Below are 19,541 nucleotides of genomic sequence, written 5' to 3'. Positions count from 1 at the left end.
AGGGATATGTGAACGGCATGGAACTCTGGAAGTTATGAAACTTTTGCATAACACGGCATGGCTAAGTCCACCACCATTGTAAGTAAACACCTCGTCATGCGGCTGCTTCCAGTAGTTCTCTGTACATTTCAATCAGTTGATCCTCTCTGATCCTTTGAAGAATCTTTTCCTCTGTTATTTTGCTGTAACCGCCTTATAGTCTGTTCGGCACCTGATACAGAGGGGAAACGCGACACTAATTCGGTAGAAGCGAAAAAGAAAATTGGAATTGGTTGTGCCAAAACTAGCAGGTCTATCTAAGAGCATTTCTTTATCTCCCCATTCCAACTGTCATGAAAGCTCATATCACTAACCTCTGCTCATTTCAGAATAATAACCTTCTCCCGCGCTGTATATATCCCACGATGGACTGAGATGTCGCCGATAGCCATTATACAATAGAAATCGCATATTTGGAGACTATTAGATATTTATATGCATGCCGAAGTATTCATTTGGATCCCATTAAGAGATTGAACTCAAAGCACTTTAACAACCCATCTCTGCGCCTTCACTATTATCTTGCTGTGCCTGCTGAGGGCCCCCGTATCTTTCGGTTTGGATTTGGACAGAGCTTTGTTGGGCATGTTGAGTGGCATATCGACTGGGTTCGTGAGGAGAATCAAGTGAAATCTGGGTAAGGTTTTGTTGGCCTTGGCCATGTTGTTGATACGTTCCATAAACTTGGCTTGTGGATTGTGATGGGCTTCTCTGGTTATACCACGGACCCTGTCGCTGCATTCCAGATCCTGGATCTTGGCCTTGGTTCATGACATGTCGTTAGTTAAATTGGTGTAATGCTTCATGACTGCGATATGCTTGAGCGGGTGGTTGTGACACATGCCCTCCGGCTTGTACAAGACTCTGCGGCCCTTGCCCAACGCCCAGTGCTCCCCGAACTCCGCCCCTCATAGGTTATCTGTAATAGGCAAAACGAATCCACTCATCAACCTGAGATATGGATGTAGTTGGTTGAGATGGTGGTGCCGACGGATGTGCTTGCAAATCTTGCGCTGCAACATTACTTTGTGCCTCAGAGCTGTTTGAGACGCTTGTATCATTTTGCATGTCATTAAACGAAGACTCTACGAAATTGAACGCCTTCCGCTTCTTTGAACTTTGCTCTTCAGGTGTTACTTCAACCGTCGATTTCGTCTCAGGTGGAGGAAGAAGTATTTTGCCGTCTTCAGTAAAAGCAATGATACCACAACCCTCTGTAATAGCTGCAATCCTAAAGAGATTCAGATCATCAATCTGCGACTGGTTATCCCAATCGAAGTTCCGAAGCTTGGCATATGTGCGAACAATAACATGCTCTGGGTCATGATAGTTGCAGCTGACGAAGAAGAACTTGGTCGAATTGCGAATGCCTCGAGTTGCAGCTGTAATATCTGCGTATTCCGAGGGATTGGTACTATGTCTGATCTCAAAAAAGAAATCCGGGAGGAGGCCAGGATTCATGTTTTCGACAAGACAAAAGTCCTTTGATCCATAACGGAAAAACCCAGAAAAGGCTTTGCGGCATCCTTTCTCGAAGATTTCTCTGTGGTTCATTCGATAATCTTGTAAAATAGGGATAGCTCCTATCGCCGCTTCCCTTGATGAGAAGTTTTTCTGACAGGAGCGCATTTCAGCAGGAAAGCTTGGATGGTCCTGGTTGAATGGCTACGAATAAATTAGTCAAGAGACTTAAGAGATGATGTGTTTAATTAGCTTTAAAGAGAGAGGAAGTACTCACAAAAAATGGCTTTATAGGCATCTTGAAGTCTATTTGGCCTTCAATTCAACGTTCTGTACAAGCTCGTTGTGAAAAACAGAAGTGGTAAGTAACAGTGAGTTTTGATGGATCTCTGTTGATCGAGTCAAAATAATAGTAATCTTTTTTTGGATTTAAGTAGCACAAATCTTCTATCTTTGATGAAAGATGGAGCGTGTATACGAAATCTCAAGGAGTAATAGTGTTACCCACGTCTTTGGCTTGCAGATTTCCAGGTTTATGAACTGTTGGAGTGGCAGATTCTCGAGTTGGATACAGCTCTCTTTATGGCACTAACAAAACAGCACAGATCCAGAGGGATGAGCTCGGACCTCCAACTGTTGAATTCTCAGACTCTGAGCAAGGGTGAATTCGAACTTTGACAGATACCTATTGTATTGAGGGGCAACATGTGACTTGATGTGACTTTAGTAATTCTTCAATTGATTAGGTATAATGCACAATAACATATGGAGAGAACTTCTTCATGACAAGCAGTGACTAAAGTATTGAAACGAGCTGAAACTGGCATTCTGAATATTCCACGTGAGCTTCAAAGGCATACTAATGAAGTGTTACTAATGAAGTATTCGAGTTGATATTAGACTTAATGGATATCTATTGTACATTTGTTGGTGTTGATTATACACTATTGCAAACCATCCTCACTCGATGTCTCTATAGTCTACAGATACAACCTGCTTTGCTTGTTTCTCCTGATTATTTGATCGTAGCCAATGCTTCGATTTATGTGAACAAGCAGAGATCTAGTATTGATATCAAAGTGACTGTAGCTCGGGAAGTCTTTAATAAGGCTGAAACTGTTTACAGATTTCTAGCTTACTAGCTAGGGAGTAGATTACAGAGAACGCATATTTTGAATATTTGTAACGAATAGTTGCTCCAGAAGTCATACGAATCATACTTACTTCTTGCTTCATTCTCATACAGCAATTAAACAGCGTGCTGATGAAAATACGGAGATCAGTCACGATGAAGGAAGCAATATAAAAAGGTTTGAGTCAACGATGAAAGTGTAGCTACTAACACTCCTGGTTTGATGCAATAACTAAGCACAAAGTAGTAAGGAAGCCAGGGAAACAAGCACATAAACAAAGGCATCAAATCAAGACAAATGTGGTAATATTTTACATCATACAAGGACAAAAACTCTATTCCTCACTCATCTACAACTCATCTTTCTTGGTTTTTGTATCCACTATCTCCTCCAATGTTCTACTTTTCGTATTCCTACCCTCCGCACTCTCGTTTCTATCTCCATTGATTCCCTTTCTCTTCTTGTCAACAGCCGTAATCTCATCGTCATACAATGTCCACTCTGGTACCTGTCTCCTTGCTCTATCCAACTTCGGTTCCTTGGTCAAAGGATTGTTGCACAAATCAATCGTTCTCGCCTCTTTAAGACTCTCGTCACTGCACCAAGTTTCACACCAAAGCCATTCTTGCGGTAGACTGTGGATAGGAAGAACCTGTTGCATATGGTTTGGTAAATCTTGATCCAAGTTTGACAAACTATTTGGGTCTGCAGAGAGCGATTGATATTGTTGACGAAGACGATCTCCGGCAGCGATCTGGCGGAATCGGCGGAGATCTACAACGTAGAGAGCACTGATATGGTATGGTAAGCCGCGAAGGAATTTCTCCCAGTAGCCTTGTTTCCAGAAACGGAAACCCTCCATTTCGGTTCTGCTATCGCACATAGGAGTGAAGCCATATGGTGCACCTTGAAGATCATGATTTACGAGCTCGATCATATCTGTACGAACGATTTGATCGGCATCCACGAAGATAACCTTATCTAAGGATAATGGGAAAAGAACATCCAGGAAGAGAATTTTGTAGCCCCAGATCTCACGTTGCTTCTCAGTTTGTCCTCGGAGCCAATGAGGCCATTTATACGTTACCATTTCGTATTTGAAGCCATATTCTGCGGCAAGATGAGGAATGAAATCTTTAAAAGATGGGGACAAAAATTGCTCAATGAACCAGAATTTTACCGTGTGCTTCGTGTTCTTCATGACACTGACCATCATTATATTCAGCATCCGCTCATAAAGATGGCCACTAGCAACGGAGAAAATATTGATCTCAGCCTGCTCTTCCACCGCTGCAGCAGCTTTTGTTTTGCTACCCAAGATGCCTTGCGCAAAGTTTAATCCTCGGGAGACGTAATCCATTGCAGATTCAACCTTAGCTTCAAGAACGTCTTCTCCTTCCATACCAGGCTTGCGAGAAAGGCGAGGATATAGAGTGGCTCCTTGAAAGCTCATGAGAACAACTTCTGAGGTATCATCACCAGGACCAGGCGCCCATCCTTTTGAGCCTATGCTATCAATTTTGAATATTTCAGAGCTTCTTCCACTCTGTAGATCAATCTTGTAAAATCCAGGATTGGCTTTGAATTGGAAGTACCCTAGGTTAGACATTATTATGGTGTCGGCAAAATGCGGGTCTCTCTCAGTTCCTAGAATAAGTTGTGCTCCGCGAGGAGGACTGCCAGATGGCATGTCCCTTGAGTGACCTTCAATGAGAATATGTTCAAGCTCATATAACGCATCTACATCAGCCTTGATAGAGCTGAGTTTGATGTTATCTGGATCGTGGATAGAAACTTTAGGGGCAACTAGCCATGCTGGTGGTATGTCCAACTTGACAGTCAACAATGCCTCCTGTGGCACACCGGTAAACGAGGCACCAGGCTCAATCAAAGCACCTTCGTCGTCAAAATTGGGCTTCGATTCTAGTACATATCTATAGAACCTCTTGACTGGAAGCTCTTGGAGGCGTTCTTTGGGGTTTAAGAACATCTTAAGATAGACTCCTTCGAGTTCAGATATCGCCTTCACGATTGGGACCCACTTCTGCCCTTGTTCACTGGCTGGATCGATAGTAACAGTCATATGTATGGTTGCAGTTGATGAATCTCCTGTTTCAATGGATGTATAAGAAGAGTTCCAAACGTCAAATGCACTGATTCTGTTAGTTGGTGCCTGCTCAAATATACCATCGGGTGTATCTGATACAGATGACAACGCAACCATCGAGGAAATTTTGGCACCAGCCAAAGGATCGGCAATCTTATCTGACAATCCAAGACTTTGCATGGCAGCATAAACAGGAGTTATACGTTTAGCACGTTCATATGAGATCAACTGTTCGAAATCTTCTTGGTTGAGTTTGGAGCCAGCAGGTATTGGCCCAACAAGCCGTCCATTGAGCAAGATGACATTTTCACCTGGTGATAAGCCTGCAGCTCGGACCAGTGGACCAGCTTCCTTCCAATAAGTCCTTGCGGAATCTTGAGTCGTAAGATCCAATTCAGGTCCTTCAGGGCTCACTAAACTAGGCAAAACTTGTGCATCGACAAGTGGTTTGTCTGACTTCTTCTGGACATGTGAAAACAAATGGGTACTGAAATCCGACGTTTTCATTTCACCGGGAGAATTGTGTAGGATGGTAATCTCGAGAGCTGGAACAGATTCCCGAAATTTGACCGCTGAGAAAAGGAGTTCCAAACCAGAAGCAGATGATAAATCTGCTACCAGAATCATGTGAGCCCAATCCTCCTTAGGCGATGCCGAATCTGATCCAATCTTTGGTAATTTGGAAAGAACATCGCCATGTTGCTTCGAAAGAGTGGTAATATCAATTATCTTCAGATTCTTGTCGCTCTCTGGAACTATGAGGGAGTTTCGTCGTGGTGTTGCTTCGGAAAGGAAGAAGTCTGGGATGTAAGATTCTTGGGTAAATAAGTTGTTGAAAACTCCCTGCTGAATAACTTGCAAGTCTGCGGTGAGCCGCTGAACCATTGCTTGCAACCAATTTTCATCTCTGGAAAGCGCGACTCCATCTACGAAGATTGGTGGGAATTCGCCATCCGCAGAGAGTCTTGTGGTCCAGCGGCTGGCAGCATCAATTCTATCATTATAATGATCTGACTTCAGTAAATCCACAAGAGGAATTGCTATCTTCTCGGCTCGGACCTCTCGTCCCTCGGTAGCGGCCTGGAAAGACTTTTCAGTAGGGCCAGCTACCCCATTCATAACAGAAGCCTCAAGATAAGCAATAGCTCCAGAGAGTCCATAAACATCCAAAAGATGATACAAGACCCTTGTTTGCTCTACAGCGGCTGGAGAAGTGGTAATTGGAACAAGCCCAATATGGAGGACTAACTTTCTTTTGACGAAACTTGCAAGTGTTTCAGCAACCAGTGCTACGTCTTCTATCGCGCTGAAATCCACTGGTATAACCAAGTTAAAAATTTCCTTACGGACTGAGGGTAGCTGGCCAGGATATGTTCTTTGTAGTAAGGCGCCAAGAGTCTCGGGAAATTCTTGGTAGCGTTTATCCTTTTCGATGTCATTCAACCACATGATAACACTACCTCCCTCAATTTCATCTCTCCAATCAAATCTTTGAACGTCTCCATCACTCTTAGCTTCGGAGATGCTAGAATGGGAGAGTAGCTGGACAGCTTCAGGTCCTGTCAACCCAAGATCGCGAACACCATTGATGAGTCTTCTTTCCTTTCGTAAAATATCGAGGATGGCTATAGCATCAATTTGACGATCAATCATTTGTACACCGTTCATCCACCATACATTGACGCCTGCAGGGACCAATTTGCCGCGGTTGTAATTGTGCTCCGCAAAGAAATCGGAAGAGACGTTGTGGGAAGCTATAGCACTGGAATGTTTTGGAAAGTCTTGTGAAAGCTTGATCAGGGAATCAAATGGTCTTTCACTCTGCATAATGAAACTAGATGCTTTGAGCCCCAGTGAAGAAAGCTCTGATGTGGAGAGGGGCTTGAGATCAGCTACCTCCTCATCTTCAAATTTGACCTTGGCCTCGGTCTTGGATTTAGTTGTTCCCTCATCATCATCTTTGCGGTCATCAATCACGATATAGTCAGTTCTTTTAAGGGCGAGCTCTACACCATAGCCGGGAATCATGAGAGGCTTATTCGAGCCAGCATCGATCGCGCGCCTATGACGGAGACGATAAGATGTTTTACCTTCACGGGCAGTTTTTACCAAGGTCTTGTGGAATAACCCAAATGTTGGGGATGTTATATCAGCATATAAGATGGAATGGGGTCCGGTAGGATTCCCGAGAACATAGTCAAATGGTAGTTCTTGTGTTTGTCTATAAGCTAACGATTAGCCCCTGTATGGTTTCAATCAGTCACTCAAAACTCACGAATTGCCGGTCACTGTGCCGTGAGGTTCATCCAATGTGGGTGAACAATACTGATGCCCATCGAAGAGCACCCATGTTGGACAGGATGAACTTTGCTCTGTTTTTATAGAGGCCTCTGCGGCAGTGTGATAATATTGAAATTGTGCTTCAATGCGGGGCGCAGCCACTCTCATTGACAATGCAAGCTTGTATGATGAAAGTGCCTCCGCATCCATATGACCATCTTCTGTCAGAACTTTTATAAAATTGTCATATAGGTCTTTGTCGGTGGATGCTTTTGCAAAATAGCCGTCCGCAATTCGGTCAAGAAGAGGGAAGTACGAGGAAACATTTTCTGTTGCTGCAGTTTCTCTACATGAATATCAGTATAGCTAGAAAGGAACTTCAAGGGGATCCAAACATACAGCAGCTCAATGAGATATGGGGCTGAGGGGAAAGATGTTTGCAAGCCAACATTGATGGCTGGGCTAGCGGTAGCACATATGGAATGAAGATATGTAGATGCCAACAGAGCTCCCGAGAGTCCCCATGGCAAAGTGAAGCCTCCCATCTTGACTGTGGAGCTTCAAAAACTTCGGCCGGGTGTTGAAAGACGCTCCTCTACACGCTCTTTCATAGGGGAGCTTCCCCGAGCAAGCTAGAGATAAGGCTAGTAGGGCTAACGATGGTAGACAACTCTTTGAAGCTGTTGTCTGCCCGAAGATCGAGACAAAAGAAAGTTCACAATGTATTATCAAGTTTGAGACATGGAGTAGCATATAAATTGCAAACAGAAATCACTTGAACAATGCCTTACTCGCAAAATATGAAGATATCGTAGACAAGGCTGACCAGAATTGAGGTCTTATCGCATTCTCCTCAAGGGACAGATTTCCATAATCTAGAGCTCCCACCAAAAGTGGTTCAGGGATTGTTTCAAGCTCCTGTGGCTGGTGAAGCTTTTGGTGCTAATTGGGTGGCAGCCTTGTCAATTGAGCATGTTGGTGCCTTATTTGCGGGAAACAGCAACGTCGCATTTCACACGCTTCGATGTTTAATACCATATCCTCCTGTACTTTACCTTAATTTCAAACAAACCACCGGATATCTTTTCTTCTTACGTCTTTCTCCAGAATACTGTGCACTATCCTCGAGAAAGTGTCATATCAGGAGAAGATTAATTTAATTCGCCCAGTTACTTGATGCGCAACGTATAGGGCTGTTCGTCATTCAGAGCATCGGTCAACATGGCATCTAATTCCAATTCCTCCCCTACGATGCTGACGAAGGTATGTTGCGACCTCTTGCCCCCCAAGCCAAGAAGCTCGTCCAATGGGGCTACGATACTGACACGCATATCAGTTCGAGTCAAAATCTTCCAGAGCAAAGGGCATTGCTTTCCATCCTAAACGGTTCGTTCACAAATTCAATGCGCAACACCTATACCTAACTATCTTCATAGGCCATGGATTCTAGTTTCTTTACATTCTTCGACCATTCAGCTATGGGATTATCGCATGGGAACATTGATTGATAGATTTGAGGAGCATGATGGGCCAGTTCGAGGAATTGACTTCCACAAGACACAACCCCTCTTTGTCTCCGGTGGTGATGATTACAAGATCAAGGTCTGGTCATTGCAGACTCGCAGATGTCTATTTACCTTGAATGGTCATTTAGATTATGTTCGCACAGTTTTCTTTCATCATGAGCTTCCTTGGATCATTTCCAGTTCGGACGATCAAACTATTAGAATATGGAACTGGCAGAATCGCTCTTTAAGTAAGCTGGGAATGGCCCAACATTGTATTCGCATACGATACTAATCTTCTTCTCAGTTTGCACAATGACCGGTCACAATCATTACACAATGTGCGCTCAATTCCATCCCAAAGACGATTTGGTAGTTTCTGCATCCCTTGATCAATCGGTTCGAGTTTGGGATATTTCAGGCTTGCGAAAGAAGCACTCGGCGCCGACATCGATGACTTTCGAAGACCAAATGTCAAGAGGGAACCAGGCCCAAGCGGATATGTTTGGAAATACCGATGCTGTAGTCAAATTCGTGCTCGAAGGACACGATAGAGGTGTGAATTGGGTAGCTTTCCATCCAACTTTACCTCTGATCGTATCTGCTGGTGATGATCGACTTGTGAAGTTATGGCGAATGAGCGAAACAAAGGCATGGGAAGTCGATACCTGCCGGGGACACTTCCAAAACGCATCTGGATGCTTATTCCATCCTCATCAGGATTTGATCTTGTCAGTTGGCGAAGATAAAACTATCCGAGTTTGGGATCTCAACAAACGTACATCAGTGCAGTCATTCAAGCGAGAGAATGATAGATTTTGGGTCATTGCAGCTCACCCTGAGATAAACCTTTTCGCTGCTGGACACGATAACGGTGTCATGGTATTTAAACTTGAGCGAGAACGCCCTGCATCTGCCTTTTATCAGAACAATCTCTTTTACATCACCAAGGATAAACATGTCAAGTCTTATGATTTCCAAAAGAATATTGAAAGCCCAACACTATTGACCTTGAAGAAACTTGGAAGCCCTTGGGTCCCTCCTAGATCACTTTCCTACAACCCAGCCGAAAGAGCTGTCTTGGTCACTTCTCCTGCAGATGGCGGTTCATATGAACTCATCAATCTTCCTCGAGATGGAGCCGGTTCAATGGATTCAAATGACACAAAGCGAGGCCAAGGTACTTCTGCTGTTTTTGTAGCACGAAACAGATTCGCCGTTTTTAATGCTACAACTCAGCAAATCGATATCAAAGATCTTTCCAACTCCACTACCAAGACCATCAAGCCTCCAAATGGAACCACCGATATCTACTTTGGTGGAACTGGTAATCTTTTGTTGATTACCCCCACTGCTGTTCATTTATATGATATCCAGCAAAAGAAAGCAACCGCTGAACTTGCTGTATCTGGTGTTAAGTATGTCGTCTGGTCCAACGATGGTTTATACGCAGCTCTCTTGAGCAAGCATAATGTCACAATTGTTACAAAATCTTTAGAACAAGTCAGCACTCTTCACGAAACCATCCGCATCAAGAGTGCAACCTGGGATGATGCAGGCGTTCTTCTTTACTCAACTTTGAATCACATCAAATACACTTTACTAAATGGAGACAATGGTATCGTTCGCACCCTCGATCAAACCGTTTATCTGGTCAGAGTTAAAGCACGTACTATGTACTGTTTGGACCGAAGTGCCAAGCCAAAGATTCTGAATATTGATCCCACTGAGTATCGTTTCAAGCTTGCCCTGGTGAAGCGAAACTATGAGGAGATGTTGCAAATCATCAAGAATTCCAGTCTGGTTGGTCAAAGTATCATCTCTTATTTGCAAAAGAAGGGTTACCCAGAGATTGCTTTACAGTTCGTACAAGATCCACAAACTCGATTTGAATTGGCAATCGAGTGTGGTAACTTAGAAGTCGCAGTTGAGATGGCCAAGCAATTAGACCGACCAAAGTTGTGGTCCAGATTGACAGCAGAAGCCCTGGCTCACGGTAATCACCAAATTGTTGAGATGACATATCAGAAGTTGCGACAATTTGACAAATTATCGTTCCTGTATCTAGCCACTGGAGACGAAGCAAAATTAACGAGAATGGCCAAAATTGCGGAACATCGTGGCGACTTCACTGCCCGTTTCCAGAACGCTTTATATCTTGGGGATGTCCAAGATAGGATACAAATGTTCAAGGAGATTGATCTTTGTAAGTTTCCATTAAACATGTCGCTACTCAGATAAGAAATACTAACTTAGATTAGATCCACTTGCTTACATGACCGCGAAATCGCATGGTCTTACAGAAGAATGCGAGTCAATTCTCGAGGCTACTGGCCTCACCGAAGATCAAATCACATTGCCCACCCTCGGATCGCCCCTTACCCCTCCCAAACCTGTCATCCCCACCTTCAAGGCAAATTGGCCAACAAAGGCAACTTCGCAATCATTCTTCGAGAAAGCCCTTCTTGGTCAAGTCGAGGGTCTCTCTCTAGAGGATGAGCCTTCCGCTGCTGCCATCGGATTCGGTTTTGATGAAGCTGGAGATGATGAAGCAAAGACTGGTGCTCTCATTGAGGCCGACGATGATGATGAAGATGCTGCAGGATGGGATATGGGTGATGATATCGTCCCAGAGGTTGAGAATGATTTTGTCAATGTTGATAGTGCAGAGGCTGGCGCTGGCAGCAGTGAGGCTGATTTATGGGCTCGCAACTCTCCTATCGCTGCTGATCACGTTGCTGGCGGTTCTTTCGAGACTGCTATGCAATTACTCAATCGTCAACTTGGCGCCGTCAACTTCGAGCCTTTGAAACCTAGATTCATGGAAATTTACCAAGCATCAAAGACTTACCTCCCAGCATCCGCAAGTCTTTCGCCTTTGGTCAATTATGTTCGACGAACAGTTGATGAGACAGATCCTCGCAAGGTTCTTCCTATCATTCCACGAGATATCGAATCGTTAGCAACCATTGACTTACAGAAAGGATACGATGCCATGCGACAAAACAAACTTGAAGATGGCGCTACAATATTCAAGGGTATCCTTCATGCTCTGCTTGTGAACGCTGTCTCAACCGCCTCCGAGGTATCAGAGGCAAAGAAACTCATCACGACAGCATCAGAATACAGTATAGCAATGGCTATCGAAATTTCAAGGCGGAAGATTGGAACTGCTGATGAAATTTCAAAGTCACCAGAGAAACTCAAGCGCAGTTTGGAATTGTCGGCTTATTTCACTATTCCCAAGTTGGAGGTTGTTCATAGACAACTAGCTTTAACGAGTGCGATGAAATTGGCTTTCACCAGCAAGAACTATAACTCCGCGTTAAGCTTCGCTAACAGGATGTTGGCAAACGGTGGAAGTGCCAAGGTTCTTGAGAACGTAAGAAGCCCCCCATCATTACCTATTGACTTTAACTGACAAGATTTCTAGGCTCGTAAGATTAAGGCTAATTGTGAACGCAACCCCAATGATACCCATGAGATTGAGTTTGATCAATTTGCTGAATTCGATGTCTGTGCTGCCTCACACACACCTATTTACTCCGGCTCTCCCTTCGAAGTCTGCGCATTCGATGGTAGCAAATACCAAGCTAAATATAAGGGTACTGTCTGTGCAGTATGTGGTGTCTGTGAGGTCGGTAAGAATGGAAGTGGATTGAAACTTGTTGCGTAGGTGCAATGGTGGCATGAATTCAGGCTGGTGTAGGATGATAGAGATATCTCTTGGTTGAGGTGATAAAATTCATATTGGAGTTTGAGGAAAAATTATGCCGTTAAACTAGTTGATGAATGTAGAACGTTGTTCTTGGCTGCTAAGTTATAAATGAAGATTATGTAGTTGCATTGTTGTCCCGGTGCTTAGATGATTATTATTGATGTAAAGAAATATGCTTGTCAAGTGGCATCAGTCTGACTGTCTGGGTCGTGATCACAATTTCAGAGAAAGATGTCCATGAAATCGAACTCTCGCGATCCAATGATCAGTCGGGTTATTTAGAATCCATCTCGGAAATTTAAACTAGGGCGAGCCTTGCATAGGAGCAACAATTGAATCAAAAAATCCGGGTTAAAGATTGGTGGATTGAATTGCAACATTGGCGATATCAAGTTTCTATAGCCTCTATGATTTCCATTTTTCATTTTAGTTTCACTTCGTTGCCTCTCCTTTACATTACGCCACTCTTACAAACCTTTCAATACTGTCTACATCCCATTTCTTGTATATATTTATTTTCGTTCTCATTTTCTTCTCTACCCTCCTCTCTCTACCTGCTTCCAATTTCGTTGTCTCCAATGCGTCTATCCAACAATCCCGCAAGACCAAATTATCAGACGAATTCACCATTCTAAATCAGAAAACTACTCTCTACTCAACAGAGGTGATCTCTCTCCCGCAGCAGCTTCTTCATCTACATCTACTTCTGCCCCTGATTCCCGTGCATTCACATTCAATTCGGATTCCCGACTTGTTTTGAGATCGTAGATAGCGAAGGCGAGAGTAGGGTAGAAGAGGAAACTATTTTGGGTATTAGATTAGTTTTGAAGGGGAGGTGTGATTTTTTGTTAGAATTTTGTGAAATAGAACAGAAGGGAGAGAACCAAGGGTGTTGTAATAGGAATAAGAGATCAGACGAGCAAAGGGAAAAGGGGGGAGAAAACACATACGGTAAAACAAGAAAACTAATAATCGCCTGTGCAATTCGAGGCGTTCGTGACGCCGGTCGGTTATAGGAGTTGTGGACGGGACCAAAGATGCTATCCTATTGTTTTTCAAAATTTAATCAGCTCGGGGTCTCATCACCCAGTATAAATTCATATGTATCCCTCTCTTCTCCTCTTCTCCCTTCCCCTTTTTCTATTCCATCCAGACTCCCAGAAAGCAAAAAGTAAAACTCACGAAGAGTAGCCAAAGCCACACCGCACTGGCGAAACCGCTTTTTGCTACTTCTAACCAGACCATAAATTCTTTAGTGATATCTCCGCTGTTTCCCCCTCGTTGTGTGATGATGATGAATAATATCGAAGCTGAGAAAAAGGCGTTTGAGAGAGCATTTCTGGTATTTTGTTAGTTATCACGTGGGAAGAGAAGAAAATAAGTGGTGCAAACAATGAGCAAGTATATGTATAGTAGAAAGGGAAAAAAAGGGGGGGTGGGGATAAGAATCTGAGAAAAGGAACCAAAAAAAGTATGAAACAAAAGAATGAAGGTTGATTTGCATAGAGAGAGAAAAGAGGAAGTAGACATACACGAAATCATAAATCGTAAAATTAGCATCTAGCGTCAAACACCAAAACGTAAATACGCCCGCGTGTATCATCAAGGGGAAAGAAATGAGGGCTTGGAAGACTCCAACTGTGTGAGCCATGTTTTGGCCGAGGGAGCGGGGTTCGGGACGGGAGGGAGACGGACGGGGAGGAGAATGGGCGGTGGGGACAGATTCCATGGTGGCGGAAGGGCTCTGCGTAGCGGCGTGAGAGATGGGGTGTGTATTAGGTGATTTGTATTGAAGCAGAGATGGGATATATCAAATAAATCTATATCATTAAAAAACAAAATGGCATCTAAAATCACGAGAAAGGCAATTGGTGATTCTTGTCTATAATATATAAATCCTCTCGATCCCTCATTTTGAATCTCACGTATCGCCAAGTAAAGGGGGCACATTGTACATAAAGAAGAACAGGGGGAAAGACACAATCGATATCATGGTAAAACATGGTAGCCTGATGCTCGGTTAAAATGATTGGTGCTTATGAAGGAGCCTGATCTCGGCTGTGTGCGATTGGTCCATATGGTGAAGCCTAAAATATACGTACGAGATGGATAGACTGATAAAAGAAATTATATGTGTGTTTTCGGGGATTTTTATTGAGGATGCTCTGGGTTGAGAAGGAATAGATTACTAATTGTGCGGTGTTCGTCTGACATAAAGTTTTCTCGTCAAGTAGATGAGATCGTTATATATAAGATAAACCAACTATCTTTTGGGGTCGGAACATTTAACTAAATACAGGTGTTCCTTCTCCAAGATCGTTTTCTAAAGATTTATGCCTGTCGGACTGCGAGGTACCCATCTTGATGATGGTGGTATTCTCGGCAATATCCACCAACAAGCTTTCATCCGACGCCTAATTCACTGCAGGTTTTTAACAATGCGAGTATTAAGAATACCTATAATGCTCCAATATTTCCATCAATCAAACACTTTTATGCTTAAAGAGCCTCAACTCCAGCTGCAATCTCGTCAATCTCATCATTACCCCCCTCCACAAATTTATAAACACCCAATTGTCGCTTGTTGAAACACGTGCTAACAAAAACCATATCTTCATTCGTGATAGTAGGTTGTACTTTTTTTGGTGTACCACTCAGTCGTCTCTTATTGAAATAAGAACTAAGGAATACCAGACCTCCATCTCTTCTACCAGGCTGAACTGCGCTGGCGTAACACAATTGAGATTTGTTGGTGGGGTTTGGCCATTTGGGTATTTCGATGTCAGTAGATGCAAGGACTTTAACACTCCAAATGTTATCCTTTCGTTCTACCTCTAAGATTTTCGCGCCGACTTCCATGCATGACGCTAGTACTTGAAAGGATATATCGTCGCTAGAATCGATTTTGGGTTCGTTCTCGGTTGGTCTAGGATACTCGTGGAGGAATTCAAGACGGTACGCTCCACCTCCAACATCTAAATCTGCTAAAACATCGATTGGCGTTTCTTCTGCAAGCTGATCATAAGTTACTGGGCCATGGGACCATTCCATGACAATGACTCTGACTTTATTGTCATAGCTACCAGTTAAGAAAATCCATCTTTTACCCCCACATGGTAATGGTAGAATAGAAATAACAGCAGCATCATGCCCCGAGTATGACGTTTGTAAATTCAAATCATCATGGTTATCCCTATTACGGGGATTTCCTAGAATGCAAGTTCGGAGTTTCGAATCATCACCTCCTGAAAAAATACCGTGGAAATTTTCGGAAGACGTGTAAGGATGACAAGCCCAATAGCAGCAATATGCATATTGAGGCTCCTCGCCAGAATATGGGATTTTCAAAGAATGCAATGATACTGGCGGTTCTTCCTTCCTCATGCGTAAGTCCGAACCGTGTATCTTTCCGTAGATAGCTCCAGTGATGTTGAGTATTTGAACAACTCCGGTTGAAGCTGTTACAGCTAAAGATAGGAAGCCATCCGTGGATGTTGAGGGACACCATGCAAAATAGGTGATCAGAACGGAATCGTCAAATACTTTCCATGTATTGATGTGTTCAAGATTGGGAGAAGTATCCTCATTCGTCGTTATTTTGAAGAGAGATATCCTGCCCGTGCTGGAGGAAACTGCAAAATAATCTTGGTCTGTGGGGCAGAAGTGAAGATCATAAATCGCTCCATATGGGTATGGACGTGATTGGCAAAGGGTTCTAATCATATCATATCAGAGGTGACAAGAAGGACATAATCTCGTGAATAATGCTTACAGGGAACCATCCTCAAGATGGTATAGCATTACACTGCCGTTTCTTTTTTGAAGAGTTGATGGAGGCTCTGATTGGCCTTTCGATTCTTCCGAGACAACATCGGTATCTTCGACAAACACAAGTGGTTCATGAGAATAATCGACTAAACTCAGAGGAGCTGGAGAGATAATTCCTTCTTTATTGGGAAAAGGGTCTGTATTCACAACTTCACTCGAAGCCTTCTCAACGTTTACCCATGAGTCTTCATCCTCCTTGTCTAACTCATAGGTACCAATGACGAACCATGAAGGGTTATTCGGCCAAAATTCTATGCAGCTTGGAGGGAGGTCCAAGAGATCAGAATCAAGGAGTTCGATCTTGGAGGCCATTTTTGATTGATTGATGGGTTTTTGGCATGGAGAACTTATTTCTCACAGAAGATTCCCTCAGCAATATAGTAAGTGCAATGAGAGGGAGATGTCTGTTCTGAATGTTTCGATTTTTTTTATGTTGATCTTGTCTCAAGGTTTAAATGTTTCCAAGGAAAAGTAAAGTTATTGTGAATCCAAGCCACATTGCACCGCCACCGCAGGCGATGAAGTCACCGGAAGGGTTAATTGCTAGATCTAGAACAAGAAATCACGAAGTCACTAATTAAAAACAGATCAAATGGATCCTCTTTTGCGCGTCAATCTTTATCCTTTCCTATGAATCCCACTCGCCCGCCTCAAATGTACTGAGTGGCAGCGGCGGAGCGGAGGATAGTAAGTACTACACGATTTCCACTCAATTTCCACTCCGTTAGTAACCACATCTCCACATCTACTCCATACTGCTTCTTCACCAAATCTCTGCAAACATCTGCGGACCCCGGTGGCTTGCTATGCATCTGGGTGTTTGCTTCCTTCATCCCTGAGGAGAACATATGCAGGCCATGCTTGCTGTTGAAAGGTCTAGGGAATGGATACTTCTAGGTGGAAATGCCATTTCAGCATAGGATTCAATATCAATGACTACCCCCAAACTCCCAAACATCACGGCCAAACACCAAGCATCGAACATCAGAATGTTCTACACGCTCAATATCTCAAGTGACTTAAATCATTTCTGGTTCTCGTCCTGGAAAGCAACATTTGGATGCTCATCAAGAAAACACCATCTTATGGTCCGTGCGTAACCTTTCCTTGAAGTGAATCCCCTCAACCCTTCTAGAGTTGAAATCTTCCGTCAGATTTATTGATTGATACATCTCTTTCCATAAATATCACAGTACTGTTAATTTATCTATTCAATATTTATTGATCTAGTGGTCATCTAATACCTGTTTTACGTGTACATATCAATAATCAATAATTCACCTACGTGTTTCTCCAATCATCAACTTTAACTTCAACTCCACTTCACTTGTCACCCGAAAGTTCGTGTGAGAAAGTCTTACTCCGACGACAACAACAACAACAACAGCAGCAGCAGCAGCAGCAACAACAACATGGCGAATGGGTCAGACACCGAAGCATCAGATAACGAGGGTTATCTGTCAGACGAATCAGACTTCTACGGTAATCCAGCCATGACGCCTCTTTCACCCCTCTACTAACCCTCACATTAGGTAATCCCGAGACCAAAGCTGCTTTCGAAGATCGTGCTGCAGACTTCGACGATACAGCATATTGGAAAAGTCATCAACCGACTTTGACCGAAAAAGCAGATGCAAACGTTGCCCAAGCTCTCGCAAATCCAGAGTCCAAAGCGACTTTGTATAATCCGTATGCAGGTCAAGCATGTGCATGGCAACTTGATGAGAGTATTGAGAGTTTCTTGCAACGATTACCGCCAAGAACTACTGAAATTACTCCATCAACTCCTTGGATATTCGTTACCAATCCTTTTCGAAAGGCTCCAAAGGGTATTGCGGTAAATGACGAAGCTCCTCCTGGTGAAAATACCGAGTGAGTAATACTGTATACCTAGGAAATTTGGAGGTGCATATTTCACATACTAATTTTTGAAAATAGCTGGGCGAGATGTGTAACCGAGGGGAATCGTTTACTTGATGAGCTGATTACTCTTCGGAATACCATCGAGAAGGAAAACTCGAAAAAGCCTACAATTGCAATCGATCGGATGGTAAATAAAGAGAAAGAAGTCATTGTCCAGAAAATTCTAGATACAGCTATTGACTGTGGATGTACTAGTGGGAAGGCATGTATTCCATCTCGCTTATGTTGTTACTCCGGGATATCTGAGCTTCTTACCCCTCTGTTTAGTGTCCCAGTAGTTCTCGGATAAGCCTCATTGCGTATCGGGTGTTCACATCCGGACCGGGAATTGCTTCTCGCTCCAGATATTCCCATCCCCCCCTATCATCTCCATATTTCAATCCTAGTATTAACTCTTCTTCAGTGGATGATATTCTGTCCTCCCTCCGAAGTAGATGAAATCTGGGCCGCGATTGCCAAAGCCACATCAACCAATTCTCTCGGCATATCCGCTAAAGTAGCACCCAACGATGGGAACGGTCTACTACAAAAATCTCGACTCATATGTATCTACACCGAAAACTTCTCAGACAAGATGGATGTATATCGAGTCTTGAAAGCTATTCGAGAATTGGGATTTGTTGACAGAACTCTAAGGGGGGCGATTTATTATAAAGCCGGTAGGTCTACCCCATTCGTTTCTCTTAATTCCTATCAAGCAATTAGACGATACTACGTTGATGAAACTAGATTAACAATTGAGATATCAGATGTATACACCTACCTAGAACTCACCTCCAACAATCCCTACGACATCAAAGCCTCTCTCTACAACTCCTTTGAATTTTTCAAAACCCCTCCCCTTCCCCCTTCAACAGCAGCAGGACTGCGATCTCGCACAGTCAAAAAGGAAAATGGAAAGGTAGATACATTTTTTCGCAAAATCAAGAAGGAACCAAGTGATTTGGCTATGCATCAAGTTAATTATGAATGAGATGTCGGATTCGTTAGGAAGTTGAGGGGAGAGAAGGGAGGGTCTGGCTTGAGAATAAATATGAGGGTTTGTGGCAAGAGAATATGCATGGGGCCAGCGCTCTCGGGATTTGGAAATGTGATGAGATTAATGACAATAACAATGACAATAACAATACCCTCCACGAAACCCTTTCCCAACGTGACATTTACAAAGACTATCTGCAGCGAACGAACTCGAAATCGAGAATGTTTTCTGACAGAGCAGAGGGGGTCTGGTAACTGATTTACAGAGTCGCTAGAATTGTAGCTTAGGGTAACTACTCTAGGAAATAAGCAGCATGGGTTTTTATCAAAAACACATTTTCGATGAAGTCTGAGCGAATGATTGTATGTCAGATTCCTCTCCTTGTTGATTGTGGATGAGTAGATAGAGTAAGATGGGAGGGAGGGGGGGTGAGATTTTAAGTGTATGTATGTACACATACATAAATACCCAAGGAATACAATCCCCATACGGATAGATGGACAGCGAGATGTATAGTGAGTTAGATTTGTATTAAAGAATGAGTTTTCTTCTTTCTTTCTTTCTTTCT

At 43.2% G+C, this 19,541-nt stretch overlaps 6 protein-coding genes across 6 annotated transcripts; 2 read left to right on the top strand and 4 right to left on the bottom strand.

Moving 5' to 3' along the window:
- Positions 1–543: 543 nt before the first annotated feature.
- Positions 544–2,041, bottom strand: BCIN_02g05280 (hypothetical protein). The gene is made up of 2 exons (XM_001552728.2): positions 1,778–2,041; positions 544–1,704 (listed from the first exon to the last, which is right to left on the bottom strand). The coding sequence occupies exons 1-2, from the start codon at positions 1,796–1,798 to the stop codon at positions 955–957; spliced, it is 771 nt and encodes a 256-aa protein (XP_001552778.2). The 5' UTR covers positions 1,799–2,041; the 3' UTR covers positions 544–954.
- A 776-nt stretch (positions 2,042–2,817) lies between these two features.
- Positions 2,818–7,896, bottom strand: Bckre5. Its single transcript, XM_001552729.2, has 3 exons — positions 7,420–7,896; positions 7,016–7,366; positions 2,818–6,961 (listed from the first exon to the last, which is right to left on the bottom strand). The coding sequence occupies exons 1-3, from the start codon at positions 7,563–7,565 to the stop codon at positions 2,983–2,985; spliced, it is 4,476 nt and encodes a 1,491-aa protein (XP_001552779.1). The 5' UTR covers positions 7,566–7,896; the 3' UTR covers positions 2,818–2,982.
- Positions 7,897–8,024: 128 nt separating this feature from the next.
- BCIN_02g05260 (hypothetical protein) lies at positions 8,025–12,425 on the top strand. The gene is made up of 6 exons (XM_001552730.2): positions 8,025–8,283; positions 8,357–8,406; positions 8,457–8,776; positions 8,833–10,731; positions 10,787–11,907; positions 11,959–12,425. The coding sequence occupies exons 1-6, from the start codon at positions 8,242–8,244 to the stop codon at positions 12,199–12,201; spliced, it is 3,675 nt and encodes a 1,224-aa protein (XP_001552780.1). The 5' UTR covers positions 8,025–8,241; the 3' UTR covers positions 12,202–12,425.
- Positions 12,426–12,588: 163 nt separating this feature from the next.
- Positions 12,589–14,173, bottom strand: BCIN_02g05250 (hypothetical protein). The gene is made up of 4 exons (XM_001552731.2): positions 13,776–14,173; positions 13,426–13,582; positions 13,194–13,288; positions 12,589–13,044 (listed from the first exon to the last, which is right to left on the bottom strand). The coding sequence occupies exons 1-4, from the start codon at positions 13,970–13,972 to the stop codon at positions 12,888–12,890; spliced, it is 606 nt and encodes a 201-aa protein (XP_001552781.2). The 5' UTR covers positions 13,973–14,173; the 3' UTR covers positions 12,589–12,887.
- A 204-nt stretch (positions 14,174–14,377) lies between these two features.
- Positions 14,378–16,510, bottom strand: Bcrrt2. Its single transcript, XM_001552732.2, has 2 exons — positions 16,016–16,510; positions 14,378–15,958 (listed from the first exon to the last, which is right to left on the bottom strand). The coding sequence occupies exons 1-2, from the start codon at positions 16,381–16,383 to the stop codon at positions 14,743–14,745; spliced, it is 1,584 nt and encodes a 527-aa protein (XP_001552782.2). The 5' UTR covers positions 16,384–16,510; the 3' UTR covers positions 14,378–14,742.
- Positions 16,511–17,224: 714 nt separating this feature from the next.
- BCIN_02g05230 (hypothetical protein) lies at positions 17,225–19,343 on the top strand. Its single transcript, XM_024691368.1, has 5 exons — positions 17,225–17,553; positions 17,604–17,943; positions 18,010–18,196; positions 18,398–18,653; positions 18,744–19,343. The coding sequence occupies exons 1-5, from the start codon at positions 17,484–17,486 to the stop codon at positions 18,965–18,967; spliced, it is 1,077 nt and encodes a 358-aa protein (XP_024547138.1). The 5' UTR covers positions 17,225–17,483; the 3' UTR covers positions 18,968–19,343.
- Positions 19,344–19,541: the final 198 nt, after the last annotated feature.

Source organism: Botrytis cinerea, chromosome 2, assembly GCF_000143535.2.
Source record: "Botrytis cinerea B05.10 chromosome 2, complete sequence".
Classification (NCBI taxonomy): Eukaryota; Fungi; Ascomycota; class Leotiomycetes; order Helotiales; family Sclerotiniaceae; genus Botrytis; species Botrytis cinerea.
The sequence above is the reverse complement of the archived record's forward strand: the minus strand, read 5'-3'. Positions and strand labels throughout refer to the sequence as shown.

Coding starts and splice junctions, on each gene's coding strand:
- BCIN_02g05280 (XM_001552728.2), bottom strand. CDS start 1,798: ATGCCTATAAAGCCATTTTTT. Junction 1,705..1,777: donor TGCCTATAAAGCCATTTTTT/GTGAGTACTTCC, acceptor ATTTATTCGTAG/CCATTCAACCAGGACCATCC.
- Bckre5 (XM_001552729.2), bottom strand. CDS start 7,565: ATGGGAGGCTTCACTTTGCCATGGGGACTCTCGGGAGCTCTGTTGGCA. Junction 7,367..7,419: donor CCATATCTCATTGAGCTGCT/GTATGTTTGGAT, acceptor ATATTCATGTAG/AGAAACTGCAGCAACAGAAA. Junction 6,962..7,015: donor GGCACAGTGACCGGCAATTC/GTGAGTTTTGAG, acceptor GTTAGCTTATAG/ACAAACACAAGAACTACCAT.
- BCIN_02g05260 (XM_001552730.2), top strand. CDS start 8,242: ATGGCATCTAATTCCAATTCCTCCCCTACGATGCTGACGAAG. Junction 8,777..8,832: donor CTGGCAGAATCGCTCTTTAA/GTAAGCTGGGAA, acceptor TCTTCTTCTCAG/TTTGCACAATGACCGGTCAC. Junction 11,908..11,958: donor GTGCCAAGGTTCTTGAGAAC/GTAAGAAGCCCC, acceptor CAAGATTTCTAG/GCTCGTAAGATTAAGGCTAA.
- BCIN_02g05250 (XM_001552731.2), bottom strand. CDS start 13,972: ATGGAATCTGTCCCCACCGCCCATTCTCCTCCCCGTCCGTCTCCCTCC. Junction 13,289..13,425: donor TGTGGCTTTGGCTACTCTTC/GTGAGTTTTACT, acceptor GAAAAACAATAG/GATAGCATCTTTGGTCCCGT. Junction 13,045..13,193: donor ATTAGTTTTCTTGTTTTACC/GTATGTGTTTTC, acceptor TACCCAAAATAG/TTTCCTCTTCTACCCTACTC.
- Bcrrt2 (XM_001552732.2), bottom strand. CDS start 16,383: ATGGCCTCCAAGATCGAACTCCTTGATTCTGATCTCTTGGACCTCCCT. Junction 15,959..16,015: donor CATCTTGAGGATGGTTCCCT/GTAAGCATTATT, acceptor TGATATGATTAG/AACCCTTTGCCAATCACGTC.
- BCIN_02g05230 (XM_024691368.1), top strand. CDS start 17,484: ATGGCGAATGGGTCAGACACCGAAGCATCAGATAACGAGGGTTATCTG. Junction 17,554..17,603: donor AGACGAATCAGACTTCTACG/GTAATCCAGCCA, acceptor CCCTCACATTAG/GTAATCCCGAGACCAAAGCT. Junction 18,654..18,743: donor GGCGATTTATTATAAAGCCG/GTAGGTCTACCC, acceptor TTGAGATATCAG/ATGTATACACCTACCTAGAA.